Below are 10443 nucleotides of genomic sequence, written 5' to 3' on the forward strand. Positions count from 1 at the left end.
GACTTACCGGATTCTGCCAATCAGTCTGTGAATGCCTCGGTTTCACCAGCACAGCCGCCAGCTTCTCCGCCTCTTTTTCCTCCTCTTCATCCTCTTTCTTTTGGTGCTTCTTATTCAAGTTCTGCTTCTTCTTTATCTCCTCCTCTTCCTTCTTCTTCTTCCTCTTACTCTTCCTCTTCCTCTTCCTCCTCTTCCTCCTCTTCTCCTTCCCAATCTTCGTCTTCCTCTTCATTGTTATACACACATTCTCCTATTCCCCAGCCTCCTCATCTTTCTGCAGCCAGTTCTTTCTCCTCTCTGTCTGCCTCGTCTTCTGCTGTACTTTCGTCCAGTGAGCGTTTTGGATGCAACTTCTTGTTTGAGCCGATGATGCTGTCGAAGTCGCAGGTTATTCAGCGAAAGTTGAAGAAAGATCTGAATAAGATGAAGAATAGTCGATTTGGTTATAGTTCCATGCGGATGCAGAGCGGGAAAGAAGGGAAGGATGGAGAAGAAATGAGTGGTGCTGAGAAAGATGAGGACAAGGAAGTGGGGGAAGAGAAGAAAGATGTTGAAGAAAGTGAAAAAGATGATGAAAAAGAACAGTTTTGTGATTCAGATGATGATCAATCCGATCATGAATCTTTGTTTGTGAACACTTCATTTGAACATCTTCAAGTTTAATTGTCAATTGTTTTATGAGTGTATCCAACTGTTGTTTATTGAATTTCTTACCTTTTCTTACCTTTTCTTTCCTTTTATGCTTCATTGTTTTCATTTCAGTTTTGCTTTAGTTTGTATTTAATTGTTTGTTAGTTTGTGAATTTTTCAAAAATTAAGTTAAGTGAGTTGTCTAATATGACTTCTTTTTTATTCAGAAAGCTTTTTTTTTTTTCAGTTTTTGCTACTCTTTACAGAAACAATAAACATTATCTATTTCTTATTGTTGTTTTATAAATAATTTTATTTAATTTATATTTATTTTTTTATTTTTGTTGTTTTTATATTTTCACTCATATTTTTTTTATATCTTTTTTGATATAATTTTTAGATAGTATTTTCAAATAATTTTTGTTTTTAAAAAACGTTTTACATTATTTTTAAATAGGCACTTCTTTCTTATTCTTGCACTCTGAAAATTAACTTACAATTTTTGTTTTCAACAAGAAATGGTTGTTTCGTTTTTCTAGGGGGAAAGATGAAGAAAAGCTAGCTGAAAAGAAACAAATAGAACTTTTCTGAAAAAATGAAAAACTTTGAGGATAATTTTATTTTGTCAATCTTCTTTTTCATAAAGTAATTTGGCAAAAATTGAAACATTTAACTTCCATATATTGGGGTGGTGGGGGGATACGAACCATCAAGCGTTTTTTGAACGAATTTTTATTAGACTCACATCTTTATAAAACTATTTCAGATTTCACAAAAATTAACATTTCAAATCTGTGAACAAGAATCAATGGTATTATTGCAAAATGTTTTGTGACCTCACAAGTGTTTCAAACAAATTACAATTTTTATTTTCATTTTTGATTTCATTAAGTCAAGAAAAAGTTGTAATTTTTTAATGAAAATGCTTGAAGTGAAATATATTGCCCCGAATAATGAATATTATTTTCAGAAGGATTCTATTCATCAAATATTTTTTTTCATATGAATATGACAGATGGGTTTATCCTTTGAAAAGTCGCAAATGCCAAATGTCAAGGTTGAATGATAATTAACATTTAATGACCACTTTATAATTTTAATCCATTAAATTTCTTCACAATGTTCTTATTCTTATATCAAATAGGTTTGAATATTAATATTTGAAATGCGATTAGGTTTGATACGTTAATAACAGAAAGTGCTCAAATAATCTGCGTTTTAAGTTTGATCAAGATTCTTAATATTTGTGATGTTTCAAAAATAAATTAACCGAATGTGAAAAGTTTTTTTGGTACAGTTCTTATTGTGGAATTTTCAGGTGATTATTATAAATGCACATTCTGATTATTTTTTAGTTCTAACTTATGTTAAAGCACAATAATGAATGCAAAAACATTTTTCAGAATTTTTATCCATTGAAGAAAATTTTTGGAAGTTGTTTCTGAAATTTGATTTTGATATTCCATTTTCAGTTTCACAAAAACATTTCTCAAAAGGAACAAAAAGAAAATAATATTTCAGATAAATACAATATGTCAAAAGTTCAAAAACTTTTTGTTTATCCTGAAATCATATACAGTGAAGCTCGGTTATAATCACCTCGGTTGTAATTAAGACCGCGAATAATCACAATTTTTCGTGCATCAATATAATTTGCATTTTTCCTTGTGTAATTTCATCTGTTATAATCACCCAAAAATCGTGAATAATCACAATTTTGAAAATTTATGGGAATATTTCTGTCAGTTTTGAAAATTTTGAAAAAAAGAAAGTTGTTTTTTTCTGCTTTATAAAGAACAAAAATTTTCATTTTATCATTAAAAATTGAAAAATCGATTCAAATGTGTGGATTTTAATAAATATTGAAAAAAATTTTTTTTATCTTCAAAATAAAATTATGAAAAACTTTTCAATGAAATAGATGGTTCGGTTATAATCAAGTTCGGTAATAATCACAAAAAATCGTGCAAAATGGATTGTGATTATAACCGAGCTTGACTGTATCAAAATAGCATTGAAGATATTTCATGATGCAAGAATCATTTGTGAAGTATGACATTTTTTCGGAGTGTGCATTTTTTTACTGTTTTTTCATATAAAATAGACAATCAGATGGTTGATATCAAGTGAATAACAAATTGATGAAGTGCCGTAAATAAAAAAATTGAAGAGGGCAAAAAAAAAATTGGAAATCTGTTGTCTTTAATCTAGTTTTTTAATTATCTTTCCACAAGGGGACGAAATTTTTAACTTTCTGAATTTTGTTCCATTCAGAGTTTCCGAATAAATTTCTCATTTTTAAAAAAAATTTTTCAAAATATTTTTGAATGAGAATGGTTTATTTGTTACGATATGAAAGAAGAAAAAGTTTGGAACAAATCGTTTTTTTTAATAAAAACGAGAATTTTGTCCCAAGATTCTTTGATTCAAAACAATTTGTGAAGGATGTGAAGTTCAAAATTAGAAACTTAAACACTTTATAAAAACAAATGCATAGAAAGAAATATGATTCCATATTAGACAACATATTCTATGGAGATATTTCGTTCTCTTTTTGAAAGAATTTCAAAAATATTCAATTTCCATCCTGCAAAAGAAAACGAAAAGGTAAAAAGAAAAGAAAAAATTTATAATCACAAATTTGATGAAAAATACGATAATAAGTCATTCATCTGATGAGTATCATTGTTTCCCATAATAATATGATTTCGTTATTTATTTCATTTTTATTGTTGCTTGCAAGCTGTTTTATGCATGAAATATGATTACTTTTACTTTACATTAAAATGCGCGATTTATATGATCACAATCAAACCGTTGTCTTGCACCGGCCTTGAGAGTGAATCGAGCGAATTGAACATATTCCAAAACTACCAGAATGATATTTCAAGACAGAGCACGCTATTTGGCTTCGATGAAACCGAAAAATATGAATTATGTCACGCACAACAATTTCATAAAAGCAACCATGCAAAGGAAAATCTTCTTGGATATTTGGATGGACAAGATATGGACGAAATGGCCTATATTCAAACAAAAATTAGAGCCATCAACTCAACAGCCTCTGTTGAAAGAGCATGCATTATTACTGAACGTGAAGATGCAACTTTTTTGCAAGATGGCTTTTCAAATGTTTCTGTGGTTAATTGCATTATTTTTATGAGAGAACACCAACTAGACTACTCATTTGCTAAAACTGGAAGTTTCCTACAGTTTATGAATATATCACTCGTCTCGCGAATGGAATATATAGAAATCGATTCATTTGTATCACTGAAAAGTGATTTTTCCACTTCATTTCCTTCTGCTACTGTTTTAATGTTATCTTCGTCCTTTTCCTCTATTTTAATATCGTCAACATTTTTCGCTTCATCGATAATTGGATCAACATTTGAGCTGCATGACTCCACTTTTTTCAATATTAGTGGGAAGCAAAACGTGAACAACCGCGAACAGGGGCTATTCTCTTATTCTTCAGAAATTTTTAGTTGTACGTTCGATCATACGAGCGGAGTCTACGACGATGTGATATTTCCTTCGATTTCTTCTCATTTGCCTTCATTTTACAATTATAACTCATCACATGTTTCTTGCACTCGATGGACAAGCAAGCACTATACAAACGAAACACTCAAAAGAGTTGTGTTGGATCCTTCTGATGATAAGGAGTTTGTCTTTGATTCTTGTAGCTGGAAGGGCATTAATGGAGATGATTCTGGGCAATGCATATTCATCGAAGTACAAATTCCTGACATTATAACTGTCACTGTGAAAGGGTGCTGTTTTGAAGATTGCCTTAGTTATGAAGGATCAGGAGGCGCGATATATGCAACAGGAAATGTGGCTGTAACACTCGAGAATACTTCGTTTAGAGAGATAAAGAGTGAAGGAAGTAATAAAAAAACAGGCTCATCTTCTGGAGCTGTGCATGTGATAAGCACACATAAACCAATAATCAAACAATGTTTTTTTCTTTTTTGTTATTCATTTGGAGATGCATGTGCTGTTTACGAACATAAAACAACCGAGAAACACCAAAGCAAGCCTGATTTTTTTGGAAGCCACTTTCTCGATCATCAAAAGGATAACTTGAAAGATGATGTTGAGCGTGCATATTCATCTTACTGCGAAGATAGTCGGAAAGAAGTAAGATGGAATGAGGAATCAAACGGAAAATTTCGTGAAATTGAGCCGTTGTGCATTCAATGCATCTTTTTGAAGTGCCTCTCGCTTGGAAACGGCGGTGGAGTATATCTAAAAGATGTTTCTGATAGTCCATTAATATCCGAATGCACATTTTCAGGGTGCAAAGCCAATTACGGAGGGGCTATTTATGTTGACATTGCAGGTACACATTTGTTGGGTGTAAATAAATTATTTATTAAAGAGCCTCTTTATTGTGTGATTAATTGTTATTTTGCTGTTAATACTGCAGACAAACCCGGATACGATGCTTTTATTGTGAGTGAAACAGATTATGATGATGGATTAAAATTCTTTTCGTTGTGCAAGATATCCAGAAGAGATGAAAAAGATGTTGCACAGAAGAAGTACAGCAAGCCAGATAAAATTTTTTTCCTCACGAAATCATTTGAAGTCGCTAAGCGTGCAATTGTCTTGGATTCCACAGCTCAATTTAACGCCGCATGTGGCTCTTCAGCTCAGACGCCGTGCCAAACGATAAATCAAGCCATGGAGCATGTTTCTCAAAAAGAGAGCGTAAAGTTCTCAATTCCTTCTGATGCAAGAACTTATGTTTATTGTAAATGCTCAATAAAAGGGGTTGAAACTGAAATTGATGGAAACGGGGAAGGAGCAATTGTTGTTAATGTCAAAGGTTCTATGGATCCAGATAATTTTGTCTTCTCGATCTCTGGTTCTACGTTTTCAATGCAGAATCTGATTATTTTGTATCCGAAAATGGAGTCATATCCATATAGAGCAATTTTTTATACTCCCCTTAAAGAATCACCTGCAACAGTTTTATTGGATCATGTAATTTTCAAATGCGACAGTGGATCTGAAAGCACATCCAACATCAATTATCAGTCAAAATTTTATGAAATTGGTTCGATCTCAAACGGATTAGATTTTTTTGACTTTTTCTACATATCCAATTTTTCAACCATCACAATCACTGATTGCGATTTTTCTAATGTACCGAATGGAACACTCCGTTCCGTAATTCGAGAATTTTGCTATCCGAAACTAACTGTTATTAACAGCACATTTCGAAATATTAGCACATATTTTCAGTTTTCTGCCTTTGTTAAGACAGAATTGTATCATCAAAGTTCAGTTGCATTGAGGAATATTTCAGCAAATTTGATAAAAACTGATACAGATGCTGGTGGCTTTTTAACAATAATTTTGTCGGAACATTCAAGTCTTGTTATTGCAAACAGCTCGTTTGAGTCATGTACCGCAATTGACTATGCTGGAGCATTAGAACTGACTGTAGAAAAAGGAGGATCTCTTATTCTTGATCAATTAACATTTATGGACAATCATGCCGAAGAATTTTGCGACATTGCATTCAAAACGAATTCATTACCTGATGTTAACATTCAGGCTATATTTGTCTTTGTGGATGAAGCAACAGATGGATCACAAATCGGCTGTTTTGATGATCTGAATTACAGAAATGGAATAAGCGTTACAGAGCTGCTGAAAATTTACACAAATAGAACAATATATATCTCATCTTCGCGGGGAACAGACTTCACGCGTTGCGGAACGAAGACGCTTCCTTGCCGCACTTTTGACTATGGCATGAAGCACCTCGATGCTCCAAGCACGATGGTAGTTATTGATCTGGTTTATCTAACGTTGCCTCAGATATTGGGTGAGTCAGAAGTCCGTTCGTCCAGCGAGATGGGGATCATGGGGAAAGTTGAGGTGAACTATAAATACAGCGACAGCTGGTCACACATCATTTCATTGGATGATAGTGTGACAGTCACATATATAAATTTAGTGTTGTGCCCAATGACTGAAAACACGATAGAAGCTGTTTATGTTACCAAAGGCACTTCAGTGTGGAGAGATGTGACGGTCTCTTTCACTCCAATGAAAGAAGAGGAGTCTATCAACTATAAGCTCTTTTTCATTGGTGGAGGAGGAATAACATTCAATAACATGAAGATAATAGGGGAAAATACACTAATTTTAGACAATATATTCAGCTTAGGTCCTTATGCAGAGTTGCTTCAACTGAAGGATTCAACAATAGAAAAAGTGAGAACAAAATTTTGTTCAATAAGTGTTTCTGCAACCAATATTGGAGGAGCAATGGAAATAGGCGAACAACAAAGACAGAATGTCTTAATTTCGAATTTTTCAAACTTAATGAACAATTATTTAACGGATTCTCAAGGATTCGTTGAAAATGGAACAGAGAATTTGTCAGAGGGCCGTTTACTTCAATGCAAAGGAAGTATGCAACAGAAACTGGAAATTAATAGCTCGCTGTTCTCTTGGTTCACTTGCACAGATGGAAATGATCCTTGTGGCGGATGCGTTTGCTGGCGCGAAAAGAATCGAGATGAGTCTTTTTATTCAACAGCTGTTGAAGATGAAGAAGATGAAAACTCAGAGCTTTTGTTCAAGAATTGCACATTCAGTTATAACAGAATAGTTCCAGATGTTTACTTCGATAAAACAAAAGGAGGAGCAATCTATTTGGAATTCCATTCGCAAGCATTCCCTTTTATATTTCAGGAAGTTTCTGTTTTCAAGAACCAGGCAGATGAAGGGATTGATATATTCTTTAGATGTCCAAGCTTCAATAACATGGATGAAGCAGAGAAATTTGGAATTGACTTTCAGCATCCATTTTGGGTTGAGCAAAACTCTATCGCAGCTCAAAGTTCAGAAGATGGTAAAATTGTTGATTATCTCGTTTTTGCAACATACAGAAATCCGGTTATTTATGTGTGTCAGAAAGAATATCAAATGAAAAAGCATGAAGATGACATTTCTTCATCATTTTCTTCATTTTCTTCTTCTTCTTCTTATTCATCTGATTATTCTTCGAAGTGTTCAAACAGAGATTTTTTTGAGCAAACCGGCGGTTGGGACATCTTTTTTTGTGGGAAAAAAGATAGACCATGCTGTTCAGTGAATTATGCACTCACTCATTTAGAATCTTCATCAGCGGAATTCGAAGCTTCAACGACTTCATCAATTCCTCAAGAAGAACACCGTTTTTATTATCACAATTCAGATACAGTTCAAAGCGCATCAATCAATGGAGATGAAGACGAGCAGCTTACACTGCGTGTTATTGGCGAGCCGGCTGTTTATAATTTTATAACTTGGGATTCACTTTTTGTTGAAGGAGAAACAGACAATGCAGGGCTACGATTTGTTTTCAGTTGGACGAAAGAAAATGAGAACGAGTCATTCAGAAAGTTGAGTGAGAAGAGAGAAGCGAATGAAGAGGATGATCCATTTGTGACAATCAAAGGAATGTGTGCAATAAAAGGCACTGATTTGAAGGTTAGCGATGATATCGGTTCGGCATATCTCTTTTTGGTAAGTGAGGAAAGCTCGCTTACGGTTAAGAAATGCACTATCACTTCGGTAAAACAGCTGGCAACCATTCCGACAGTGTTTAAAATTGTGTCTGGAACTCTCTCTTGTGATGCGATGTGCCTCACTGAAGTTCTGTTTTATGGCAACGCCTTTTTCATAGACTGCTTGGGGATAGAGGATGAAAGCAAAGTGAATGTGCAACTTAAAAATTGCACTTTGAAGAACATAACGGTATATGATCATAAATCGCTGATAGTATTTTCCGTTAAACAGAAGAGTTCAGGAGTAAATAATGAAAGCCAATACATTTCAGAATCCTCTTCTTTTTCCTCTTCAGCATCTTCCTCAAATTTAAACCAAATTCCTCGGACTAATTTTTCTTCATCTTCTCTTTCACCAAACATTTCACAACGAGCTGCTCATTCATCAATTCCACTTCGTGTTCCTCTTCAATTCATAAGCTCAAACATTTCTCTTAACTCACATAATCCTGAAAACGGCTTATTTTTAGCAGCGAGTGGCTGCAGTTGTGTCGAAATCGAAGACTGCAGCTTTTTATTTGTGGAAGCTCAGACTTTAACGAAAAATGCACTGAAAGAACACGCAGATAACATTTGCGTGTGGAACACATCCTTTTTGTGTTTTGTCAGTTGCTCTGCGTATGTGCGGAATACGAGATTCAGAACAAAGCTTGTGGGCGCAGTTTACACAGAGGATAGCTACTTGTCAATTGATGTTCAGTCATTGAAAGGGAATTCGGTTGGATTGACTGATTTTCCAAGTGTCGCGCATAACGTGGTCTGTAAAAGCGAGGAATCAAAAAAGGAGGAAGGAAAGGGTGTCATTGAGCTTGTGAACAACGCTGGAAGTTCGACGAATTCAGAATTTTCCTCCAAAAGCGGGAAAAACAGACGATTGAACATAAACAACAGAATTAATGAAGAAAGCAACGAAGAATTTCCAAACAATTTCTGGATTGAAAACAAGAACTGCTCACTTATTGGATTTCCAGGAGATTTGATGTCGAGTTTGTTCACACCTCTGCCTGAGAATGTGTCAAAGGCCAAAAATGGAGAAGAAGTTGAAGTTACAATGACAGGGAAATGTCTTTTGAACTGTTATTTGATAATGCGCATTATGACAAATTATTCAAGCGGAGGGAAAGTGTCAACTGAGTTAATGGAAATGGCAATGACAGATGGGCTGCACAGCAGCAGCGAATATGCAATATCTGCGAATTTTCCGAAGGTGTTTGGCGAGCAATTGAGCTGGGCAGACGTTTATGTTACGCTGAAGTTTTCAAACGAACACGCATTGAAAGCAGGTGCAATGACGTTTCCGTTGTGCTTGACGGAAAGAAAAGAGCCAGACAAGATCGATGAAACGACAACGATAATCATTATTGTTGTGGCAGCTGTGGTGGTTGGTGTTGGGTTTATTGTGATATTGCTATTTGTTCGAAGACGATGGAAGAAGAAGATGCTTCTAGCCGAAAATGAAGAAAGACAGGACTTGCTGGGCTCGATAAACGCAGATCTTTCTGGGATGAAATCAAAGGGAAAAGAGAACACGATGCGTTCGAGCAATACTTATGACTATGGAACTTACGATAAATCGATTGATGTTCCATCAGATATGCAGGAGCCATTTCTTGAGGATTAAAAACGAATTGTGATCACTTTTATTTTTATTTATTTTTTTTAATTATCTTTTTTTTTTAAAAAAAAATGCATGATTTTCTTAATTTCTTTATGTATTTTTGTATTGATGTGCAATTTACAATGTTTCTGCTTTGAATATGCGCCAATTATGTAAAGTTAAACAGTTATGTTTATGCTATTGAGTATTTTTGAAGGAGTATGTATGTTTTGCATTGTTGCTTGCCTGTATCTGACTGAAATGCAGTTTATTTTAATTTTTAATTTGTTGTTTCTGTGATATTTTCTTATAATTTTTGTCTTATAACATGAAGCTACTTTAAAAACATGCTGATATTTGTTGGCAATGCATTTTCCATTAAAGAAGATTTACTCAGTATGAAAGATTTTTGTGATTTCGTTGATATCACACTAATTGAAGCAAAAAGCACTTCGCAAAAGACGAATGTTTTTTCCTTTTATATCCATTTTATTTCACTTTCAAATTTATAACTTGAAACATTGTGAATAGGAAAATTTTGTGAGCCAAATGAAAACATATATTCATCCAAAGAAAGAAGGATAGAAAAGAAAAGAAATCCATAAAAAGAAAATTTTCAAAACAATTTAGCAGACATAA

General features: G+C 34.0%; 2 protein-coding genes across 2 annotated transcripts in view; both read left to right on the plus strand.

The window, feature by feature from the left end:
- The window catches only part of MONOS_48 (putative casein kinase 1), a gene marked incomplete at its 5' end in the record, with an annotated part of 10660 nt that extends 9511 nt beyond the window's left edge, over positions 1-1149 (plus strand). The window contains one exon of the mRNA XM_067874899.1: positions 1-1149. This exon is cut by the window's left edge and continues 6042 nt beyond it. Within this exon, the coding sequence (XP_067733492.1) occupies positions 1-663 (663 nt within the window). The 3' untranslated portion in view covers positions 664-1149.
- Positions 1150-3384: 2235 nt separating this feature from the next.
- Positions 3385-10332, plus strand: MONOS_49 (uncharacterized protein; the record flags this gene model as incomplete). The annotated part of the gene is made up of 1 exon (XM_067875006.1): positions 3385-10332. The coding sequence occupies one exon, from the start codon at positions 3385-3387 to the stop codon at positions 9826-9828; it is 6444 nt and encodes a 2147-aa protein (XP_067733493.1). The 3' UTR covers positions 9829-10332.
- Between the last annotated feature and the right edge of the window lie 111 nt (positions 10333-10443).

The sequence above is a fragment of the Monocercomonoides exilis genome (genome assembly GCF_001643675.1).
Source record: "Monocercomonoides exilis strain PA203 chromosome Unknown scaffold7-2047599, whole genome shotgun sequence".
In the NCBI taxonomy this organism is placed as follows: Eukaryota; Preaxostyla; order Oxymonadida; family Polymastigidae; genus Monocercomonoides; species Monocercomonoides exilis.